The sequence below is a fragment of the Toxotes jaculatrix genome, chromosome 5, assembly GCF_017976425.1.
Source record: "Toxotes jaculatrix isolate fToxJac2 chromosome 5, fToxJac2.pri, whole genome shotgun sequence".
NCBI lineage: Eukaryota > Metazoa > Chordata > Actinopteri > Toxotidae > Toxotes > Toxotes jaculatrix.
The window spans coordinates 4,560,878-4,585,783 of record NC_054398.1 but is presented as its reverse complement, the minus strand read 5'-3'; the positions used below and the strand labels follow the sequence as shown (position 1 = coordinate 4,585,783).

The 24,906-nt window shown below is 42.7% G+C and overlaps 1 protein-coding gene across 3 annotated transcripts; it reads right to left on the bottom strand.

Moving 5' to 3' along the window:
• Positions 1-348: 348 nt before the first annotated feature.
• edc4 (enhancer of mRNA decapping 4) lies at positions 349-24,827 on the bottom strand. Of its 3 annotated transcripts, none has more exons than XM_041037467.1 (30): positions 24,624-24,827; positions 22,862-23,024; positions 22,643-22,754; positions 22,133-22,232; positions 21,164-21,350; positions 20,754-20,901; positions 20,290-20,394; positions 19,947-20,059; positions 19,746-19,829; positions 19,509-19,604; positions 19,155-19,254; positions 18,589-18,769; positions 18,237-18,303; positions 17,860-17,951; positions 17,373-17,557; positions 16,651-16,730; positions 16,081-16,216; positions 15,693-15,985; positions 15,324-15,554; positions 15,074-15,175; positions 14,698-14,841; positions 14,536-14,572; positions 14,086-14,233; positions 13,662-13,817; positions 10,603-10,718; positions 10,306-10,471; positions 7,572-7,758; positions 6,637-6,856; positions 5,721-5,884; positions 349-2,997 (listed from the first exon to the last, which is right to left on the bottom strand). In XM_041037467.1, exons 1-30 carry the CDS (start codon positions 24,709-24,711, stop codon positions 2,814-2,816), a joined length of 4,185 nt encoding a protein of 1,394 aa, XP_040893401.1. In that variant the 5' UTR covers positions 24,712-24,827; the 3' UTR covers positions 349-2,813. The 3 variants fall into 3 exon arrangements, with proteins under 3 accessions (XP_040893401.1, XP_040893403.1, XP_040893404.1); XM_041037469.1 differs by having other exon boundaries at positions 16,081-16,132; XM_041037470.1 differs by having other exon boundaries at positions 17,373-17,554.
• Positions 24,828-24,906: the final 79 nt, after the last annotated feature.

Here is a 24,906-nt window from a genome sequence, read left to right as displayed (position 1 = left end):
TTGGAAAAGCATTGATTTAATCTGAAACAGTGTGTGGTATTTTATAAAACTATACATTATGTAAAGTTGTAATTTGAAAAAAGCAACTGTAGCTGTAAAAATAAATACAGTGAAGTGAAACGTACAATATTTCTCTCTGAAAAGTAGTGAGGAGGTAGAAAGTAGCATAAAATAAAAGTTAAGTACGAGTACCTCAGAACTGTGCAGGGAAAAGTCTGCGCTGCATTAAGTTTGAACACACTGTCCGTCACTAAATCTCCTGTAGGAAGCAGCTTACTTTAACTTTACCTCTGTTTTCTGGAAGCAGAAGCAGAAGAAGAAGAAGAAGAAAGACACAATGAATTGAACAACTTTTTTTTTTTTTATTATTATTATTCCAAAAATGTCTGGGGTAAAAGAAACTGTAAAAGATACAACATAACCGACCGAGCAGAGGGAAATGAACACAATGGAGAGAGAGAAAAAGTGACACAGCTCCCACTCACAGCCTGCCCTTCAACACGGCGAACAGCCGAAGGTGAAGGCGGCAGCAGTCAAAACAGTACATCTCTCTCGGTTTCATACACTGACGTGAGCGTTCAGATATCTGTCCGGGTCAACTGTTTGCAAACAAAACATACAGGTTCTCCTCTGCTGTGCCGTTCGAGCCTTACTTCAGATCCAGCCAACGTGTTTTATTGAACTAAATGCTTGTAAAAGATAAATGGAACAGCTGTGGGATAATTCTTCAACATTACCAGTTGTCTACAGGCCCAAATGGGATCAAATGTCCGAAACGGATAAAATACAATAAGGCACTTGCTAGACAAATCCAACCTAACAGATTCTAAACACAGAGGTCAAATTAACTGAACTTTTATTTTACAATCAGCGAAAGTGTGGTCACCCTGTAATTAAACTGAATGTGTGAGTGGGCTGAACACAAATGATAACACACTTTCTACACACTTTAAAGATGAATGAACAGTGCATTTACAACCTAAAGGCAGGCTTTTCACCGTTTGGTAAAACACATACTGTCAGAGCAGGAATGATTTCTGAATTCAAAACTTTAACTTAAACAAGCTGGGTGAATATCTGCAGTCCAACTAAGTGCTGCCTCCTAGAGTCTGTGAGAAGTAACTGCACATTAAGTTTAACAATATCCTGATAAAACAACATCAGCAGTAACAATTATGTATAGGAAGTGTTTTTATCATGTTTTATAACTAGTTTGACAACTCTTAAAGCAAGTATACAAGTCTTACAAATACTAAATGTTATAAAAAAAAAAAAAGGGACTGAGAAGAAAACATGAGGAGCAGTCTGATCAATTTACAGGACAGAGCTGTACACATGGACGGCTGCCAGCCTCAACGTTGGGCTCCAAACTATTTCAAATTTTAAAGGGGAATTCTTTTAAGCCTGGAAAACAACTCCAGGCTGAAAAGTTTTTTTATTTTTCTATTTTTTTTGGAATTTTTATTAAATTTCAAAAATGTTTCGGTTATTTCTCATCCTTTAGTTTTATTTGTATTTGTCGGGGAAAAAAAAAAAACCCTCATCGGAAAAGATCTGTGAAAACCAGGTCAGACGGAAAAAATTATAATGAGATATGCATTTCATCCCGGATACGTCGAACACAGGAACCAGCGTTATGAACGGTCAGCGTAACAAGTCAACATGTTGATCCTCACTGAGACAGATTTGGCCTGGGAAGGTTGTCCTCTCCAACCTAATAAGAAATAACAGGAAGGAAATATGCCACCAACATAAACTGGCTTTGGATGGTACATACTTTTGGTTGCTGGGATTAGCTTGGTTGTTTAAGAAAACTGAACCGAGGACTGTGTTTTCCTGCAGCAACTGAATTCCAAGTTCACTCTACGGAGGATGCTGCTCTGTGTTGAAAGGGGGGAAAAAAATATGTGTCCACCAAGCCTGCTGTTTGCTCTTAAGGCCATACAAGGCGACATTTTGAGGCGAAACATTTCTTCTTTCAGCATACTTTTGTTCTCTCCGTTGCTCAGAAGTAGCCACTGCATCCCATCTTGTCCGGTGTCCCAGAACTCGACATGTCTGACTGACGGGTCAGAGGCACACGGCAGAACAAAAGAAACAGCCGTGTTCGGTCTTGTGGACCGCTCAGCTGAACATTCTTCGAGTCTTGTGCACATTTGGATGATATAACATCAAAGGAGTGTCAGGTATTGTGTGTCTGGGAGACGAGGACGAAGACGAGTCTTTTGCTTCTTGATAGGGATAAAAGGATGAGAGACGACCAGAATGCCTCACTGGGAGGTGTGTGTGTGGGGGGGGGGAGCAGCAGTAATGAAGGTCTGCAAGAATCTACAGTGAACTTAAAGAGTCTCTTTAGCAGAAATCAGCAACAATCTTTCTGTCCAGACCACTATTGTCTTGGATTGAAGGTGTGTCTAGGGAAAAAAAAAAAAAAAAAAACATGAGAGAAACAAAAATAGTCTATTTTCTAACTTGACACTTCACTGGTGCAGTTAGAGGAAGAGGAGGAGGGGGAGGAATAAGAAGAAATGCCCAGGGGAAGAAAGAACTGGATTTTGGGTTATGTGGAGGGACAGGTGGACGAGAGGGGACCTTCTTCTTTAACCAAATGAAAAGTTTCAGACTCATTCATTTGGGAGCCCCTCTTCTTCTTCCATCTCCAGCCAACAACATGTTCCGTCCTCAAGCTCCGACAATCTGCTCAAAGTGGGGTGAAGCAGTCCTTGTTGCTTTCTGCAGACTCATAACAAAAAATGGATTCATGAGCTGTATCTATGAGGGAAAGGACTCTGCACCAGACTTTAAATGAAGGACTAGTGGTTGACAAGACCCTGCAGCATCATCATCAGGCGCCGCGCCCTCTTGCTGAGCGGGCTGTGGGGGTCCTGCTGCAGGAAGGCAAAGAGCTTCGGTCTGACCTGGGCCAACACAGAGGACATGTGGTCTCTTGTCAGGGGGTCGCCGTGGTCCAAATTCATCACTGCATCCTCCAGGTAACTGCAAGGGGACACCGAGGGAGAGAGACGTTAGATAACAATGACCAAAGAAGACAAAAAGTTCCAGCCAGGCAGATATCATCTGCTGCGTGTATGAGCAGGACAGACACTGTGAGCAGAGGCAGAAGACAGGGTGACAAAAAAATTAACTTAGCACAAGAGGTCGTGGTCATTTTTGTTCTATACGCAGAAAAGGATGTGAAATGAAAACAGGTTCACGTTTACAATCTGACACTTCAAATCACAGCCTTCATTCACTCAGATATAAAAGCAGTACAAGGAGAACTTGTGCAGATTTTGTGTTTTGACCCTTGGTGTGGTGCTGCTGGTGGGGGGTGGAGGGGTGTGGAGGGGGGCACAGAGAGAGGTCTATGACTGTGTCAACTATCTTTTGCAGCTTGAATGTCAAACGCTGTCCTTGATCACCTTGCTGGCTGCCAGCACACTGTGTGAACGTGTCTACACTCAAATATAGCAGAAATTGAGTTTTGCTTGTTCTCACCTGCGTCCTGTCCTCTCACTCGAGTTACACTACATTTAACTCCGCAATTAAGTGTTTTAGTCGGACATCTGGTGGACAGACTGTCCAGACCTTGCTCTATTTCTGTCCTGCTCTCCCATCCTCAGCGTCTTTTACAGTTTCCTCCATTCATCTCCATGTCCGGAGCACTACCTGATCCCAGTCTAACCATTAGAGCTGTTCCCGCACAACATAACACAGCTAACACGCCCTTCACGGGACATTTAATGTCGCTGCATGTCTTTCTACAGTTCATGTCCTGCAGGAGATAATATGCCTTTTACTAAACTGTGTCCAGCCCTTTAAAAATAAATAAATGTCAAGACAACTCTTAATTCACATCATTCCTGTGTGAACAGCAGCTAATGATCCCGCTCAGGCCACAGGTTTTGTGGATAATCGCAGCTTCTCAAGTCCTAACAATGCTAGCAAAGCTTTTGTCTCTCTTTGGGTTTCTTTTATGGATTCCTCTGAGACAGTGTCCATCAGAAGTACAGTGTATTAAAATACACCAAAGATGACATGATGCAGGACAAGATGTTGAGAAGTTTTGTGATTTATCCTGTTTTGAACTCCCTCCCACCAAAAACCATCCAGCCGTGACGGTATCTGTTCTAATAATGCTTCAGACTGAAACACACCCTGCTGCCCTCATCGTTCTCTCCAGATGGCACACAGTGGCACCAGAGGGCCGTATTAGCAGCAGCAAGCAGCTGCAATGTAAACGCAGCACCAGGCATGCGCTATAAAGGGACTCTGACAGAGAAGGAGGTTTTCTGGGGGAGAAAAGAACAGGACGAGATGGGATGCAACCATCCGGAAGAGGAAAGGACATAAAGTGAGTGGGGTGGTGGCTCACTGAGGAGTCACAGCTAGTCATTTACAGGATAACAGAACAACACTAACTGTTAGAAGGACACAAGAAGAGTGAAAGAGTGAACAACGGGATAAAAGATACAAGGACACAGAGAGAACAGAACAATAGAGAGGATTCAAAAATTGCAATGCTATTCACAGGATCATCTGAGCTCCCCTGACAGCCATGTAGCAGGGCTACAGACGGAGCAGGGTGATGGGGTCAGCAGTTTAGCACCGTTTAGCACTCAGGAGACAGGGAATAATGGACATACAATGGAGATGAGATGGGGAGCAAAAGTTTAGGCAAAGACCGGCTTTATTATTGATCGAGGGGCACACAGGACTCAGCCTGTGAGGGAAAACAGGCGTGTAATGCAATTTAAAACGTGCTCACTGCTATCGCTTGGTGAGAAAATGAACTTAAAACTAAGGCATTTTGGGAAGACGTAAGCTTATACAGTTCACGGGGTTTTGATTAAACCCAAAGACGTTTTCCAAAATTGCAAGTTATGCCTGCTGCATTGCAAGACAGGTCTTATATCAAACTACGGTGCTGTGAGACAATAATTTAATGAGAGTGTGATATCCTGCAAGGCATCTGAAAAGGAATGAATATTTCAATATTTGTATTAGTTTAAGCCAGAATTTTGTATATCAATACTCATGAGCATCGTGTTTGCATGTCATCAATGAATCGGTAATTGGTCTAAGCCAGTGGTTCTCAAACTGTGGGATGGGCCCCCCTGAGCGGGCACAAGCCACTGCAGGGGTGGTGTGTGTGTGTGTGTGTTTGTGTGTGTGTGTGGAAGACCAGGGTAATTAGGAGTGAAACTAAGCTGAATCAATTTTATTTCATGCAGAGAAAATAAACAAGAGAATGCTGATGCTATTGTGCTGACCTTTATTTTAGTCAAATTCACCTCGGATCCTTTTCTATTAGTTTCTTCCTCTATCAGTGTGAATGGATGATAAAAATTGTGGGGTGGGGGACATTTTTTATTTTAGAAATGTTTAGAAATGTTTAAGAACTACTGGTCTGAGCTCTGAGGTGACACTAGTAAAGCTCTGCCGAAAGAACACTGGAATATTATGCTTTGTTCTTTTCATCTGTCATTATGTGGAGGACAGACTGTGCCTGAGACCGTGTTCTGAGTGGAGCTGAGGCGCAGTGTCAATAAAGGGAACAAGGTTGACAAGAATATTGAACCTGGGCTTTGGTACATTGGTACTTCTAGCTGAGTTCAGCTGGTTTGACACGGAGCAGCTGATGTGGAAAAACAAATAAAATCACATACTATACCTACCTTCCAAAAAAATGATGCATGAAATAATCTTGATTTCCTTACCTGATTTTGAGCTCAGATCGGGTCGAGAGGTTGGAGGAGAGCTGCTGGATGAGCGACAGCAGCACGGGCTGGCTGAGAGGACAGGGGTGCTGACCAAACACCTGCTGAGAGTCGATGGTCTCGCAGACATACAGGACCAAGTTCAGATCTGTAGCTGACAGAGCCTGAGGACAAAGTGAGAGAGAGGGGGGGTTTTATGCAGAGTCATAAATCTTTGACACCATCAGTTCAAATATCACCGTCCCTGCAACAGATCTATAAGAAAACATTCCTGTCCAACAACTATACAGCAAAAAAAAAAAGCCCACTGTACATTCGTTCAGACCACAAACACTCCATGTCACAGCAATCTGTTTGGCTCAGAAATAAAGCGGGCATCCTGTTAAAATCAGGAGTATAGATAAACTATTCTAACCCAGTTATGATGTCAACCCAAAAGGCTATGGATGAACTGAATTCTGCCTGACAGAACATGACAAATGATAAAAAAGCTGCGAGTTTAGAGCAGGTTCAGGTATGAAGTTACTTAGGGTAGAAAAACAAGTGTAATGAGTAGCAGAGATAAAGCACACGTGGGGCCTGCAAATGGGACTGAGTGAAGCAGTTGGAGTTTATTAGCTTTCTGGGCCTTATAGTCCGGATGGGCTCTGTGTGTGTGTGTGTGTGTGTGTGTGTGTGTGTATAACTCTAAGTTACGTGAGGGTATTTGCGTTCATTATCCACTATCATCATCAGCTTTCAAGTACAGTTCAGCTGCAGAGGCAGCAATATGCACGATGCTACACCTGGTTATAGCTGTGTGTGTGTCTGTGTGTGTGTGTGTGTGTGTGTGTGTGTGTGTGTGTGTGTGTGTGTGTGTGTGTGTGTGTGTGTGTGTGTGTGTGTGTGTGTGTGCGTGCGTGTGTGTGCGTGTTACCTGCTGGAAAGCCTGGTTGAGCTGGCCCTGCTGGAGGAGCTGCAGGATGTTGGCCTGCTGTGTCTGGTAGTCTAGGTGTGCAGTGGGGACGGGTGTGCCGGCCGCCGACCTCATTGCCTGCATGATGCTGGAGGTGACCACTGCCTGCTGCTCCTTCATTGCCAGGCTAACCTCCCCTTTGACAATTCTCTGCACGTGGCTAAGAATAGACTCCTGCAAACTGGGGGAGGAAAAGCACAGAGGAGGAGCAGAAAGAGGGTTATGCTCCGCATTACTCTTCAGTCACTCAGTCTTATTTGGTTTGGTACCATATATCTCGGAGTGAAGATCTGGTTCAGCTCAGTCATGCGCTGTCATTTCTTTTTCAAGATTTTAAAGTTTTAGTTGGCCTAACTACTTGCTCTCTGCTCCACCCCCCGACAAATGTATAAACTCTGGAGGCCATGAAATTAATTGCAGAGGGAACAGGAGACTTGATCGAATTTATGTTCTTACATTAGCCCTAGGATTAAGCTTTGCTTGTTTCTACTCTCCAATCCATTACACACCTGCTCAACAGGCACTGAATAAGGCCAGGACTGCTGGCATAGGCATCTGCTGATATGCATATCTGATATTAAAAATGTCTGCTTAGAATGTCAATCAGGGCAATCAGATCAGTCACTGAGAGAAACATCAGTCAGCAGCCGGAATGAGGAGTGTCTCTTTATGTTGCTCCTTCCTTTACTTTGTGACCCGTCTGCAGTTACACTACGATCATATTTAAGGAAATATATAGATGTACTCAAACGACAGATGAGTACACAGGAAGGAAATCAGGACAAAAAGTTCGATCAGTTCAGAGGAGGAGATTCTGTTGTTTTCAAGTGTGACCAAAAAAAAGATTTCCAATCACAAGAACAGTGCGACTGATGAGGGACAGCGGGGATACATACTTTCCCACCATCATCTGGATCTGGTGCTGGACCTCTGCCCGGACATTAGTGGTGATGTTACTGGCCAGCTGATCTGTGGAGCTCTGGAAGGTGTCGATCATCTGTTGGAGCTGGCTAATCATGGGGTCTCGTGTCTCCTGCTCCCTCTGCTTTCTGTTCTTCATATGGGTCTCAAGCTGCTGGATGTCTGAAAAGATGAAAGTCCCAAGAAAATTATTTCTTCCCCTCACATAAGCAAGCGCACATCACAAACACAGTCAAAGCCCCACCGAGTGTTATTTTTTATATTAAAATTGAATCAAATGACTGAGGGTAATGTGAAAGGGCAGCTGTAATGCCAAACCGACTGCAAATTAACAACCAGCACCGCCGCTCAATAGACGAATCCGGCAGCTAATTTACGAGTTGCACTCTCAAAGTGCTGCCTCCGTTACTGCGGTGGAGTTCAACTGAACACAATTACACTGACAGTGTAAGCAGTGTAACATTTGGGTAGCTCATGGCCGTCGCTCCGACAGATGAAGGCAGTCTGTTTGGCTGCTGAAGTTATTCAATCTCTAAACCCTAGTCTGAAACAAACAAACAAAAAAAAAAAAACATTACTGCTTCTGTCTGACCTCGAGACGAGATGTGAAAGAGCTGTGTGCTAATTCAACCCAGCAGGAACCGCTGGCTCTCTTATGATTTATCGATGATTTATCTGTCGTCTATTTCCACAATTTCTGTCATTGTGTTTAGAGGAAAAGAGTTATTTAATAAAAATCTGAAACGTGATAATGTAAAAGTAAGCGAGCAAGAGACTGTTCAGTCTTGAGCAGCCCCTGGTCAGCCCTTTGTTGGCAAGATTTAATAATAACAAAGATTTAGGGAAGTAAAATGGATTTCATGGAATAGAGACTCGTAGCTTTTATTTTCCACTTTTTCTCAAAGCCTCTGTTTGTTGTCGGAACAGCTGATAACAGTACAACCCAGGAGACACATCTACCTGTCTGTTAAGCACGACTAAAAGTTTCTAGATAATAACCTTTATTTTAACGGCATTTGGTGACATTTTCATCACATAACTGGTTCTACAGTGTCTCCTGCTCAGATTTATGGACAAAAGTGTTTAAAAAGTAAAATCCTTTACGTACATTACAGTGCTATTCACTGGCTTACAAGTAAGGTGCCACCACAGTCTATACGTCTAGACAACAACAAATGCATCTATACACAGCTATAGAAACATTTACAAGATGTGTCTACACTAGCTGAGTATACATGACCTTCCCAGCACAAAAAGGCAAAAGCATGGCTGCTGAAGAACTCTGAGTATATACCATGCTTAGCACCCACATATTTGCCCAGGAGTTGGTGGACCCACCACAATGAAAAGGTCCATAGTATTGGAGTTAGGCAGTTTGTTGCTTACAGGTTAGCTATACAGCTGATTGTGTATCAGGGCTGGTTTTCTGGGAGTCTTGAAGCCTTTTTTCTTTTCCAACTTTGGTAATCAAATAAAACTTGCAAAAAGACTTTGAACTCTACTACTCCCCATGTGCTGTGACACAGTCCTTACATTTCTGCTAATAGTTTGAAGAACAGATGAATATTACGAAAAGTAATTAGAAAGCGGTTTTGCCCAATGCAAATGCATTCTTGACCCTGTTCCCTCGTTTCAGTAAATGATCATGCAACGCTAACTGAACTACTGTTTGTTATAGTAAAAAATGCATGACGACCACAACTGAAGGTTTTACAGACAGCGGTGTGTAGTGCTCTGTTTATTCTAGCTACTACTTTGCTCACCAACATTTGCCTTTATATCAACTTAGCCTAATGTAAATCTGTCCAGTAGTGTTTTCTTCAATATACAGGCTTATATTTAATGTTCACCCATATCTGTGAGAAATAAGGGGAAGCCCAGCATGACGCATCAATATATATATTACACTGGAGAGGTTATTGCACCTCAGTGTATCAGACAAACTTACAACCATGCACCCACAACAAACACAGCTGAAGGCTTGAACAGTAGCTGAGTGGTAGTGCAGATGTTTACGCAGAACTCACAAAGATAAAGTCAATATTTACACACACATAACACTAAACTGTGAATTTGATCATGGATTAAATTTAAATTGGAACAAGCTCACAAACAGGAGCACACATGCTAAGAGAGGTATTGTGGCTTCCATATTTACTGCAGGCTATCTGTGTGTGCATCTCTGCTCTATACACATTATGACAGCCTTGGTAAAATTCAAAAAAAAAAAAACCAGCTTCCAGAGGTGTGCAGGAACACAGTCTCAGGATAAACAATAAACAGACTGCTTACCAACACATCAGCGCCTTGGCTCAGTCTGAAAAGGCAACATTACAAAAGCTGCCCCTGAGCTTTTTGAAAGAGATGGTTATTTAATTAGACTTCCAGATAAACAGACCCTGATTTCAGGGCTGGAAATGGAAAGCAGCAAACACGGACAGAGCACCATTCTACCACCACAACATGCAATCGAGAGCCACCAGGGCAGCTTCAAGGGACAGTTCCAAAAGATTTTCAAGTGTCTGAACATCTAATGAATAGATATCAAGTTCATTTCCAAAGCATTCATTCAAAAAAAAACCAAAAAAAAAAAATACTAACTAATTTGACTCTGTGCCGCAGTATCGCATATCTTTAAATCTTGACTATATTTTGATATTTCTTTGCAGACAGAACCACAAAATGTGATGTGTGATAAGGCTGCCTTACATTCTTGTGTTCCTTGTTTGAAGCTGTCATTGATTTGCTGAAACATGGACTGACAGCCTCTCTCAAAAACAGGCAGCACGATGCTCTGGAAGGCATCTTTATAGGCTGCCTGGATGGGCCCCTGCATCGCCTCAGCTGCTGCTCGACCAATCGCATCTGTTGTGTTCTGGAAAACAGGAAGCGGAAACAAAAGAAGATATGTGTAAAAACCCGGCAGAGGGATAGTATACAGGGCTGAGTCTGCACAGCGTAAGTTAAAAATGCAGACAGGCAGCGAAGTAGAAGCCAGCTACCTACCTTGGATTTGACCACCTTGCTGACATTGTCCTTCAGGGTGACCTCCACAGCAGTCAGCTTAGCAGCAATTGTGTTGTTCAGCTGGCCTGTCACAGGCTCCAGGCTCTTAGAGATCGCTAGAGAGGGGAAAGAATTAGCAAGACAGATTAGCAAGAACTATCCTATAATTAGGCATGTGATCGAGGAAGGAGGAAAAAGACAAGAACATCTCATCCTCGAACTAGAGGGCGGGAGAGGTGAGGCAAGAAAATGTCTCTCCAAAGACTGCTTAATTTTAGTGTCACAGTCCAACACACCTCAGCTGTCTTTGTTATATTTAATTTACCTTGTGCCTGGGATGATCTCAAGCATTAAAATAACAGTGATTTATTGATGTACAGCCTGATGTGCACTGTGTCCACCTTTTGGCTAAACTAAACTTTGCAGAGAAGATAAAAGAAAGAAAACAAATTTCATCAGCAAGTAGTCCTGGTTTATTTCAACGAGCAAAGCCTTAGCTTCACTGCCACACAGCCCTGCTCTTTGGAGCATTAGAAATGGTACAAATTTTGAAATTTGTCCCACATTTCAGTTATTTGTAGCAGTTCTCCTGGACCAAGGATAAAACTGTAGGTGGGTGGAGGACAGACTATGATGAAAAGCCAAGGATGAGAGACAGTGTTCAACACATGCAGACTGAAAACACTGTTTAGATCTACACCTAAAAATCTTCTTCATCCGCAACGGTCAAACAATGAAATGGTGCGATACCACCATCATCTGGTGACAAGTATGGCTGACTGTTCTTACAAATCTGTTTGGAGAGTCCACTTCGTCTCAGCAGACCCAAGCTCTTACCTGGTGCCTAAATGGTCCATACTAGAGGCATCTAAAAAAAACTTTATACTTATGTTACAGGTTACGACTCAGCATTTTGTTTGGGCGTCAACCCTTTTTCTTCTATATGAACCTATTAGAATGTACCCAGCGTCAATGCTGTTTAGCTGTGAAAGGCATCTCACAGCATGTGTGTGACTATGTGTCTCAAGTTTGAAGTGTCATGGAGTCACACTGCGAGCTGCGCTGCACTGCACTGTCTGCTAATGATTCAGGAAAATATCTCACCTGTTGTAACTGTCACCGTTAACGCAGCAGAGGTCGTCTACGTTCCGCACACTGTTGTCGTACATGTGCCTGGTGACTACACTACAACTGGCCTTTAAAACAAGGTGGCTGAGTCTACAAAAAAGCAACTACGAGTCCACGGCCCAGTTCTATTGGGGGAGAAGAGATCCCTCAGCGCACCTCAGGCTTTTTTGTTCTACCACTCCCTGAGTGTGAAAGCGAAAAGCTTCAGGTCCGAGAGAGAGAGCTTTTAGAAAAACACTCGACACCAAACTGCTGGAAGACAAGACTTCATTTCCTCTGGGGATCCAAGGAAATGGAGTGAGGTGGCGTCTAGCTTAACTGAAGTATTTTGCACAGCACGCATGAACGGCAAAACTGGACTACTGCTACTGAAATGTGTGTCGAGAGTCTTAAGAAAGTTCCCGTTATGTGAGGACTATCCAGCGGAAATAAAAGCCTCCCTTACTGCCGGGTCTGAAAAGCAGCTGCGCGTCGTTAGAGGCATCATCCAGGCCTCGCTAAGTGCCAGCAGTGTGGAGAGGCAAGACAGACAGCAGAGAAACGTGCACACAGACAAACCAGCGTATCTATGGCAACATCATAAAGCAAGAGGCGCGGACATTATTCGGAACAACAGTTAAGTCCCTGACTCTCTGCCCAGTGTCAATGGTGTGAATAAAGTACAGGAGTATTATGCTGCTAACTGTTGTCTTCTCTCCTGCACCACTGATCACACCCCCGTAGTCTGGAAACACTGAAGCAACAGGACCAGAGTGTATTATCCAGACACCTAGAATTTACTTTAGACAATGTCTTAAATAAAATCAACATTCTCTGCTGCCCTCAGGTCTTCAGGAAGGCTGAAGACATGGACCATAGTAATAAAAGGATGTCTCACCATGGGTTTTTGTTCTGACTTTGGGTATACTTAAAAAGGCACTACCAAAACACCTGAGGGTTCTAGAGGGTTCATTGGATAAAGGTAAATCTGATAAACAGGTAGGACCATAGACCATTAACAGCTTCATAAACCAATAAAAGGATCTTATAATCAATTCTGAAACAGACAAGCAGCCAGTACAGAGACTTTAAAGTTGGTGTAATGTGTGCTCTGTTTCTGGTTCCGTTTCAGGACATGTGAGGCTAAGTTGACCTGCAATACAACTGAAATAGACAAAACTAAATGCAGAAACTGCCATGGTGGTGTCTGATGTAGACACAACAGGTCCCTGTGTTATTGTAAAAGCCACAGCCAGTTACAATGGAACACAACGCACAACATTAAGAAGAGTTTTTCTCTGTTTTCAAGACGTGACAAAACAACACTGGACCGGACTGAGAATGCAGTAAAAACCTGCCTCTCTTAACTTTACTGACCACTCAGTGTCTCAGTCCTTGTATAGAAATGCAGTGGCAGGTCAACTGAATACAATTTCGCTTTATGGTGCCCATAAAGCAACACACCATCCACGCTGTGTGTTGCATTTTAACTCTGATCAATACCTGGAAACAGCTGCACACATTGTAAACGGCTGTACAGTTTATAAAAGGGCTCTATACTGCACGACACAGCTGTATTGTTGATTTAATTGCTGCTGCTGTCAGAGAGGTGCTACTAACAGGAGCAATCATATACAAACATTGCCGTGTGATGTTAGGGTGGTTTAACGTCTCTCATAACCTGCTCTATAACCCCTCCTGTAGAAAAGGCTGCAGAAAAGTGTGACAGGGTGTTTTTGACCTGTGCATGGATGAAGATTTTTCTCATAACCTGATCATGTATCAGTCTCTGATGGCAAATGTCAGTGAGCTGGGATTGAATATAGATTGTTAATAGTTATATTTGGCTGTGTTTTCTTTACCCATGAGTGTCGAAGAATTTATAAGACCTACGTGCATATTTGAGGAGGCAGGTTCGAATGACGTATTTATGTGTTTGTGTGCTTCCTTACTTTGCGGGACTGTTTTCTTCATTTCCTCTCGTAGCACTTTGTCCATTCTGTTGGTGAGGGCTGAGCTGAGGGCGTGGCTGAGCTGCTGGCTGAGCTGTTCCTGAAGCTGCTGCTGATGATTCTGACTCTCTGCCAGAACTCGCTCCAGCCTGCGCTCTGAGGTCATGAATGGTCAAGGCTCAAAATAATATGCTGTAAAAAGGATCACCATCGAGACCAGCGTGCGTACGTTAATGTCAACTCTGTAGGAGTTTGTCCTAAAAGCTGAGTGCTTTAAATGGAGACCATCCTGTATACAAACCCTTTTTTTGTGACACTAAAACTCTGTGCTTAATGGAAAACATGCAGGGTAGCTTCAGGTGCTCCAGGCCTCAGGCTGTGTGACCAAAGAAAAATCCATGTTGTAAGAGAGACAGAAGGATACGTTCTTGTTCCTGGTGGCTGGTCAGGACATGCTCGACCTGGGCCATAATGGAGCTCTGCATGGCTTCAATCTGCCCACGTAGTTCAGTCAGCTCCCTCTGCTGGCTACGCAGGAGCATCAACAACTCGTCCTGTACATCCACATTCATCTGTGGAGAGGGAGGGAATGACTGAAAAAGGAAAGGCCAAGTGGAACAAGGAAAAGTGCTGCTAAAACAAGGAATTACTCAATATTTTTGAGTCAAACCCTGAATTAAGTTGACAATTATTTACAAAAAGACTAGAATAGCAGCTTTATAAGCTGGTGCATATTTTCCTGCCCACTAGTAGGAAAAAATAAATTCCTGGTTTAAGTTAGGTGCAATGTTTTTCCAAAGATACTTCAAGAGAACACATAGTACAAAAATAATATCACAGAAATATAGAGAGATTTTTTTTGTGATCACCTTACCTGACCAGAATCCATTTGCCTGGACTGAGATGATTCACTGGGGAGAAGTAAGAAAGAAACATGATGTGATGAACCAATGAATCAAGTATCCAGGATTGTGTTAATGCAATCATTTTATTATATTCCCAACTCCAAACACAGATGCATCACATATCAGAATACCTGTCATCTTTCTTGGGCTTCCTCTTTAGTTTTGGTGAGCCTCGTGGTGAGGTCTTCCAGTCCTTAACTGGGAGTCTGTGAGAAGAGCGAGAGCCGCAGTTCCCTGAGGACGATGCCAAGCTGGCCACCTCATCATCGGGGTCGCTGGGTACACAGACACATCGGCACACACACCACACAGTAAGAAAGCAGCTGTAGCCTGTGAAGCGTATGATATGCCATACGCACCGTAATCATCTTAGAAAAGGTCAATAAAATCAAAGCAATATTGTGAGTGGAGTGCTGCGCTCGCTTTGTGATTTCTTCCATCTAGGATGACACTAGGTGTGTCTGTTTGTTGGCATAAAGAAGGAGATCGTGTGTTCATTTGTGTTACCTCTGCTCTGCAGCTGCATCCTGATTGTCATTCTGTGTGAGGTGATAGGAGCGCCGATGGTAAGGTGAGCTCAAGTGTCTGTCCTTTGACTCCTCTCTCGAACTATAACACAGCAGACACAAACCAAACAAGTTTTATTTTCCCAACGTAGTCGAGAATGAGAATTTAAGAATTCGTGCGCGATGCCTCGTGTAGATATGCATGTTTATAATTGCTAAATGCATTTGTATGTGTATGTGGATGTTCTTACCAGTCTCCGAGACCATTGTCCCTGAGACTGTTCCGGGTTTCTCTGGTGATGTCAGGTGCAGCTGGCCAAGGCGTGTGGCTGGCACTACCATCTGACGACCCTCCTCCTACCCCAGGGTTCTCCTGCGATAAGGCATTCTCCAGTAAAGATGGGGTGTGGCTGAGTCGAGGCTCTGACTCCACAGCTCCACACACTGGCCCATCTGCCCCTCCGAGTTCCAGGGGCAAAAGGCTGAAGCAGAAAATACCGTAGTGTGATTAGTTTGAGGGACTTTACTGTTTCTATTCATTTTGCTACAATAGGACCAGTCAGCAGTCTCTATATATTTTCTTGACTTTTGTACATTATCATTGCTGGCCATCAGCGTACCTGTTGTTGGCTGTGCGTGGTGAGGTCAGCAGGTGCAGAGCAGAGGCAGCAGAGGCCATGCTGTCTGTCTGGAGAGCAGAGAGGGGTAAGGTCTCCAGGCTGGACACTAGTCCACGCTGAAGCTGCAGCGTCTGGGACGCAATCTCCGGCATGTCTTGGGACATGGCTGTGGAGGCTGAGGAGATGACATCGGGGGAGCGGGCCCTGGTCGGAGAGGCCAGAGGTGGCAGAAGGGGAGAGTCCAAGACCTGAGGGCTGTCAAGGGCAAGAGGACCACTAGGGGATGCCAAAGCCTGGAAATGGAGAGGAAGGATGTATTGAAAAAAAATATCATAGAGCTAAAAGTACTGGGAGGCTGATAGACCTAGGAAAGTGCATCAGGTCCTACCTGTAGGTTCTCCAGTCCGGGCAGCAGCACACCAGAAGCAGCTCTTGGGCTGCTGGTGGAGGCAGAGAGTGTCAGACTACTGCTGCTGCTGCTGTTCTCTGCTCTGTTAGGACTCTGACTGACATCGTCTATAGCTCTGCACACAGTAAGACAGGCACACTGTGCTAAACCACACATGCTAATGTGTGTGACCAGAAAACAAAACAGCAACAAATTATGTAGGTCTGTTAATCTAAGAGTGATAAACAGGGTGTGTATTTAAAATGTGTAGCTATGATCAACAATAAACCAACACACACCCCATACCCAGTAAATTCTCTCCACGCAACTGGACTATCCAAGTTGTTCAGCATTGAACAAATATAACTGTTAAACTGGTATAGATACTCTATGAAAACCTGCCCTATCAAATTTCCAGCTGGAGTGGCTCTAACTGAACAGGGAACAGATGAAAAAAATCTTTTCACATCACAAAATTTTAGATGGATATTCTACTGTATTACAGACACAGGCCACTGCTATTCACTTCATTGTGATCTTATTCCAGCTAAACTGCACAGAGAAACATACCTGTTAGTTGAGTCGGAGTTGCTGCTGATAGCTGTTACAATGGTCAGACTGCTGGCACTGCTGCCAGGAGACGCTGGTACCTGGAAGGTGACAAAAAAAAGTGATTTACAGGCAGCAAATATAATGACGGCTTTGAAAACATCACTTCTTAGTGGCTATAAGAAACATTATTCCTTCATTTATATCCTGCATTATTTTCCTTGCCTTAGTTTGTGATGTTTGTTAGTTAACATTTTACATGAAATCCCAAAGTGAACACAACTACAGCACGATGCACATAACTGGGACTGGTCACATCACAACTAAATTCTCATGACAGTCACTTTTATGACAACAAAGTTATTACCCAGAACTGTTTGTCTTTTAGTGATTCATTTCATGGATGAAACTGAAGATCTATTTTATCTTTGGTTGTTTGAGCTGTACATTCATGTAAACTCAAAGCAGTTTGTACAGACTGTGTATGAACAGGGTTATGGGCTTGTGTCTGTGAAGTGCTGGCAGCAGCACTCGACCAATGCGTGGGAGGAGGTGCTATTCATGGGAAGAGATGTTGCTAGGCGACAAATAAAAACATGTCTGAAGCACGGTGTTCATTTTCTGAAGCTGAAGTGTTTTCGATCATTTTGTAAACTGTGTGCTGAAGTGAAGATATGAACCAGGCAGCCCCTGTTAGTGAAAGACAGACAGTATCAACACACATGGCTTATGAATGTTCGTACCGAAGTGCTTGGTGTCATGAAGGCGTCGGGAGTCATCAGCTTGGGCATTGGCCCACTGCCAGAGCCAGAGTTGGTCAAGAAGTCAGCAGGAGCAGGAAGAGATGGGATCTTCCTTAGGTCGGTCTGGGAGCCACTTCCTGACTCCTTGTCAGAGCTCTGGTCAGTGAGATGGTCTGAAAATCCTACTGGAAACACAAAATGTAAAGAGTACTTTGTCCCACAACGCCACCTTTCTGAGCAAAAAAAAAAAACATTAAGTCTCTAGCATTCAGTGCTCCCGAAATATTTAATCTGACATTGTTGACCTGGGAGGTTTATAGCAATATTAAAAAATTTCACATCCCTTTATATTACTAGCTAAACCTCCAATGCTCCACTCTCCACAACCTTAGTGCAGCAGAGTTCACAGATTATGCATTGTCTCCATGTACTGGGATTTGTCCTTCACTTGTTTGCATTATTCTGAATTCTTGGGACTGTGACTTACCAAAACCATCCTGAGAATCAGAATGAGGCAGGAAGACTGCAGAGCTGGAACCAACATTGGGCTGAAACCAGATCTGGACATCCTGCAGACTCCTGAAAACACACCCAGACACAAACACACAAATTTAGGACTACCATGATTATTAGGACAAAGCCCTGTTTTATGTCTCTCAGTCCAGGCTCCACACTGGTGGGCCTGCCTTCGAGATTTGAAAATGTATTATTTAAATCTGAACGTTAGATGAAAAACTAGGCTTTAGTAAGTATTAATTATTATTGACCGCCTGTATGCCAAGTTGCCCCTTGGTGGCACTGAAGCTTAACTCTATTCTACTCAAACCAACGTGAGCTGACATCAGATAGTGGGTGGAAACTTACTTAGTGTGAACACAGTAGAGTTTAATCTGGATCCCAGACTGGGACTCTGTGGGTCCTTGAGTGCCCTCTGGAAGAAAACAAACACACACGAGAAGTAATGCTGTGTTAACTAGATCAATGCTGCTGCATATTTAATGCACTAAAAAGGGGAGACTAATTTTAATTCAGCAGTGTTCCCAAACAGTCACCGAATGAAAGCTGAAAGCAAATAAATCACCTTTATCGGTAACTGTGTGTATGGCAGCCTTTGGGATATCAAAATTACCAATAACATGCTATATAAAGTTATAAAAGTTATATGGCAACAGGGACTGCAGGAGTGAAAAGAGTCTGTGTGCATGCACATGTGCACCTGTGCTCATGCTCTCGCTCTCCTCCTCTGCAGGAAGGACCTCAGTGTGTCGCAGTCGACTGTGGGTGACGTCCCGGACTCCAAAGCTGAGCACAGGGTGGGTCAGCAGGAACTCTGACACGGCTGTGAAACTGGCCTTCCCTTTCTCCAGGTCCTGCCGCAGCTCCATCACATACAGAACCTGGCAAAAAGAGACAAGAACAAAGCAATGAAAAGGGAATGTGGGTACAAGGGAAAATGGTCTGGTCAGGAAGTCCTACTCTAATTTTGGGCCGATTTCATGGACATGGTCATTGGCTTCATGGACTACGCCTAGTACAAGCAAAACAGGATATAGACAGGAATCATTTACCACTTTGAGCTGTAAGTGGTTACATCAGCCACACACCTAACCCTAACTCATCTACAGATTAATGCTGTATGTCCATAGAGTGACACTGAGGGACAGAAAGTGACTTAAAATCTGTATAACTATTAGGGGACAAAAGCAAAGGATCAAAATTATTTGTCAAAACTATTTTTTGCGAACATTCCTGAAACTACGCAGCTGACAACGCCGTGCTCACCTTCCTCTGTACATCGGTGAGGATGAGATACTCCGCAGAAAGGTCCAGACTGGCCTTCAGACTTGGCAGAGCTGATGAGTTGAATGGATCGGGAGAGAACCTATGAGAGGAACACAGTCCATCATTAGTATCTTTAAAGGTAATTAATGGTATCGGATTCAGATAACAGAATTAATCCCATCCCTAAATCTCTTGACTCGAGAACTCAGATTTAACATTTAGACTGAATGATGAGAGCCTTTCAGGCAGACACTTAGTACTGTATATAAGGACTCTCCCAAGGTAATACCTTATTAAAATGGTAACAGGCAATAAAAGCAACTTAAATTTTAAACAATAGACCAAAGGAATAACCTGATGGTCTGTAAACAGGTCCATGACACCGTGCACCACATCTTCAGCTCCTGGTTCTGATCTGCTCCAGTTATGAGGAACCGCCAGAAAGGAACCCTACAAAGAACATAAGCAGAAAGGACTAAAGGTGACAAAGGAGAAACAGAAGGTGAATAAACTAAAAGTCAAATGGCAGCAACCACACATTAATGTATGTGTTGAATGTCACAGTTTTCTCTGAAAGCCGTGTGTACTAACTCTGGGTCCTGCCTCTTGTGGTTGTCACAGAAAAGAAGGCAAGAGAGGGGGCGTCCTCCATGAGGCCGCAATTCATGGAGACATCTGGTCAACAGAGGACGAAGAACCAGAGTGGGAGAGAGGGAAGAAAGCAGACAAAAGGTTAATAACACTCTACACACATTCACAAACACATATTCAAAACATATCTTCCCTGCTTACCTGGGCTTGTCCTGTCCCCCTTCTATGTATATCTGCCAGAACTTGATGTATCCATCATGGCTGGCTGTGGCTAGCACAGTTCCATCTGGAGACAAGGCCCCTTCACTGACCCGCTGGAGGGACACACACAAAACAACACAAAGCTTTAGTAATGAACATAGATCCATGTATCCTGTTGTGTTAAATAACTCAAATTCTTCAAAGTAGTATACAGCAGTACAGAGTAGCAAATATTTCGTGGAAGATTATTTGAATGTACTGCATTGAACAAATACTTTACTGCTTAAGCTGTATTTAATATTCTCTACCATCATTAACATTAGCGTTTGATAAAGATCGTGACCTGGGTATGTCCCTTCACTGTGATGAGGCCTTCCTTCAGGTCTGTGGCACTGACAGGCCAACTGCTGTTGTTGGCTCTCAGGACCTCCAGATCCCACACCTCAGCCTAGAAGAAGAGAAGAAAAATTTAAACTCGGGAGTGCAAAGTTTCCGTTTGTCTCCTGATATGATTCTGATGCATTCCAATAAACACAGGCAGCATTAATGTGATTTCAGAATTCTTCCTTCTTAAGGGGGTTAAAATTATTGTATGGAGCTGATAATTCATTATCCACAATCATGGGCTCTTTCCCCTAACTTAACATGAGGCTGTAAATAGATGATCATAACATAAACCTTGATTTTGTTCAAAAAGAGTTATGAGTGTACATATAGTATATATCTTACTTCTTCCTGGGTTCTTGAAATTAGTTTCAGTAAGGATTACTACAGGAACAGTCTATGTACTGTGAAAAACACTGATACCCTGTCTTCATGTAGAAGGGCCAAGGTCTGGCTGGTGTCATCCTGGTTCTCCTCGTTGTCATCCAGGATGAATGGACACCAGATGAGGCGACGGTGGGAGTTCAGTGGCGTGTCTTCTGGCCGTGTGATATGAACCACTATCTGATCTCTGTAAGGAGCACGCGTTAAGGAAAATGGGACAGCAGTTTCTGTCAGCAGTGTGACCAAAACCAAGGGTGAAAAATCAGAGGTTTGTCTAAAATCACAAGGTAGTTTGGGCTGTTGTGTGTGGAATGTTAGTGGTTATCCAACGACAGAAACATAAACAGCACAAGTACACGCAGTAACATCCACTGTACACTTACACACACAATACAAAAAACACATCCACCCACACACTCCTGTTCAGTTTCTCCCACATGTCAGGATACAGTATCTTGTTTCCAGTGCAGGTGAGTTGCCAGACCATCAGGTTGCCAGCTTCATCTACACAACCCAACAGGGAAGAGTCGAGGTGGGCGAACGCAAGATCTGTGATGGCCCCGGTGAATCCCTTCAGTAGGGAGCGCTCGGCAAAATTCAGACTCAGGACACGAATCATCGAATGGTTGTTGGCTCCTGGAGGGATACGTGTTTATTTCAAAGAATAAGATAAACACTCAATGTAAATAAAATCATTTGAGCAACCACAGAAAATATCATAAGATCTGATCATGTACAATACTGATGGACAAACACACTGAGAAATTAAATTTCAATTACATTTAAAATAAAATAATTCATACTACATTAAAGAGTCAAATTTCAGCAATAATTTAAGCAGGTTGCACAAATTTAGAAATAACTGTCAGGGAGACTTTTAACACATGGTACCAAAAGTTTAGGGGGTTGAAGTAATTGCATGGATGCACATTAAGTCAAACAAAATCATCATATTGAGTATTTGTGGAAAATCCTTTGCAGTTAGTGACTGCCTGAACGTTTCTACCCATAGACATGTAGCATCTTCCAGTTACCTCTGTACCTTTGCAATTCAGACACAATACTTTGAAATATCTACACCTCCCACACAGCTCTTTCAATAATGATGTAAACTCAAATTAAGAGTGATCATTATATTAGTTTAAATTTAAAATTAATTTAAATTATTAATTTTTAATTTATTTAATTTAATTTATTCTACGTACATAAACAGTTACTGTTTTCAAGTGGACAATCCATGCTTTGGACAAACAAAATCCCACAGTCCAAGATAAAGACACTGTATTATAAACTGCACATATAAGATACTTAAAACCCAACTGTCTGTGGTATTACTTCTGGATTTATAACATTTCAAGTGCTATTTTAATGTCACTGTTATTTAATGGTAGAAGCAGTAGTTACTCCGGGACTCTCACCTCTGATGGCGTAGGCCAGGAAGGAGTTGGACACAGCTATCAGTCTACCATAATAATACTTGTGTTCCCAGTCGTACTTGGCAACAGGTTGAATCTTCACCTGAACAGAAAACAAATTCACCATTCAAAGACAATGAATATCACCTCAACAAAGTTCATAATAACTTTTTTTTAATAATGAGGCTTTTTTTTATTAATCAAATCTTTTCTTTTTAAGAACTAAATTCATTCAGCTCAGTGGGTCAAAGGAAGGAATTTTCAAATTATTTAAATTTGTGCAGGGATCCGTATTAAAAAGCACAGTAGCTTGTCATCTGTAAGAAAGCAAGCTTGTGACATCCTGTTCAGTCATCACAGATGCAAGTTTCAATCAACATAAAAATAACAGCAACTGATCCTTTTTTTTTTTTTAAATACACAGCAGCTTGACTGTCTTACAGTTCACCAAATTTCTGATTCCTCCATTTAAAGCACAGTGCTGTTTTATAACTGATGATTGAAGTTCCTTACCTTGTTGCTGCCTCGAGCCTTGCTGTTGATGCTGGAGTCTTGACTCGCCACAATCTCCACATTGTTAGAGGTGATGGGGATACAGGTGGACCCATCATCACCAGAGAGGCAGCTGAAATTGCAGCATATGAATTTAAGCCCAATTATAGATTTTGCTTCTTAAAATCTCCTACAAAATTACAAAGCTGGTGAAGTGACTGCTTCTAAGAACCAACTCACATTATCTGACTCTCCTGAGCACTGCTGATGTCTGTGGAGATGGGTCTGGAAGATTCTGACATGGTTGACCGATCAGTGCTGCCTAGAAGGCCTGCTGCTCCCAATAACCCATTCAGCTCTCCATTGAATGATCGCTTCCTCTGACCGTCACTTGATTGTGCATCTGAGGAAAGAAATTGAATGTATGGGTTATGTTGGGAAACACTGTAGAAAGATATCAATTCAAAGCAAGAAAGAAATTTCCAAGCCTGCAGAGAGGTAATGCTTGTTCTGGAGGTTTCTTACTGTATTAATCTGACAGTGCTCACAGCCTGATACGCAATTATGTAGCTCAACCACAAAAGTGTAACAGAATTTTTTTTTAGAAATCTATATTTACTTACTAGAAAGTCAGAATTTCCAACTTCCTTATTCTTATAAAATCCCATTCATTAGGGTTTATTTTACCGGGGACAGTGGGTAATAACATGTCTGTGCTGCTCCACTGTAACTAAAGTCAAATTACAGGCTGTTCTGTACTACACATGGCTATTGTACAAGAAAAATTGTCTCCATCAGCCACATCAAATAATTTACTAGTATTACATAGTATTACAAATATTATCTTATATTGTTCTAATTCAATATACTTAATTATTTGAACTGGTAGTCACGAACTACTACTATTCTGATTACTTGTTGCTTTTACAGTAAGGAGACTGGTGTCTGCAAGATGCCAATCATCATTCTCCCTCGCAGTCCTATTCTTGCTGTAGCATAATACTTCCTTCACACATATTTTGATGTGTCAGAGCAGGAACACCACCATTAATACTGCATGACTTCATTCAATGTCTAACTCCTCAACAAGATCACAAAAGACTCTTCAGGGAAGTTCAATTACGTTTATTGGGCCAACAGTGTCGTGTCAATAAATGCAGTCGAGTGACTGTAAGTACAGAGTATAGGGGTGCAGTTTTTTTTACTACTAAACTACTGAAAATACTGCAAAACAAAGATAAACAACATTGGTGCTGAAGCGGGGTATCCTGCTGACAACACACTGAATCTACTGTTTAGGACACCTGTGTTTTCCTTTAGTCCAACTTTTCCAAAGCAGACTGCGTCTTCGTTACGATACTTTGATCATTCGTGATTTTAAAACTGACCGAGTAATGTGTCGAAGGTTCCACAAACAAATCTGAAATGAGTGTAAACAAATTAGCCAAGAACACCGACCTTCGTGCGCAGTTTCGGAGGCTCAAGCTAATTCTTGATAGCAGTAAAATAAACTGCCTAAATGCGGTGTAAAGCTACAGTCAAATTTGCTGCCCTAGACTCACAAATGACAAATTGCTACAGAAAGCATTTCGGGTAAACAACACAATATTCAACTTTTCTTCGCCTGCCAGCAAAAGATACAACTGTCCTACACCAGAAAATAGACTGAGACATAAGCTAGCTCGGAGCCTAGCTAACACTTTGGACGAATAAATTCTACATACTTTTCCGTCGCAGTTAGCATTTCAACATCACAGTGAACCTGAACACAGCCGCTGCTTATATGTGTTAATTCATTAACATTCAAATTGTGCTTTTGACAAGACTGGATGCCTCTCGTTAGTAGATAGTGAAACTGCTATTAAGCTAACTTCACTTCTGTAAAGCAGCGCGCTAAACCAACTCACATTAGCTAGGTATCAATTCAGCTAGCTAGCTCGCTTTCCATTAGCTTCTGCGGCCTAAACTAGCGCAGCCGCTTTTCATTCCCGGTCCAACTTACCGGTGCTGTTCCCGGGACGGTCGAGCTTGAGGATGTCCCGCAGATGCTGGGTGGCACCCTCAATATCTATGTTAGAATTGGACGCCATGGGTGAGGGAAAGGGGAGGCTGGGTCAATTTAGGGGGAGAGAATAATTTCTTTTTTGATGCGATGCTGTCAGTGTTCACTTCGTTCACCCAGAGCAACCGTCTAAACTTCCGTCATGTCCGCGTCGTAGGTTCCGACTCGTCGGTGTGTCAGGTCATTGGTTCCTATCTCAGATTCTGATGAGGTTAACACATTT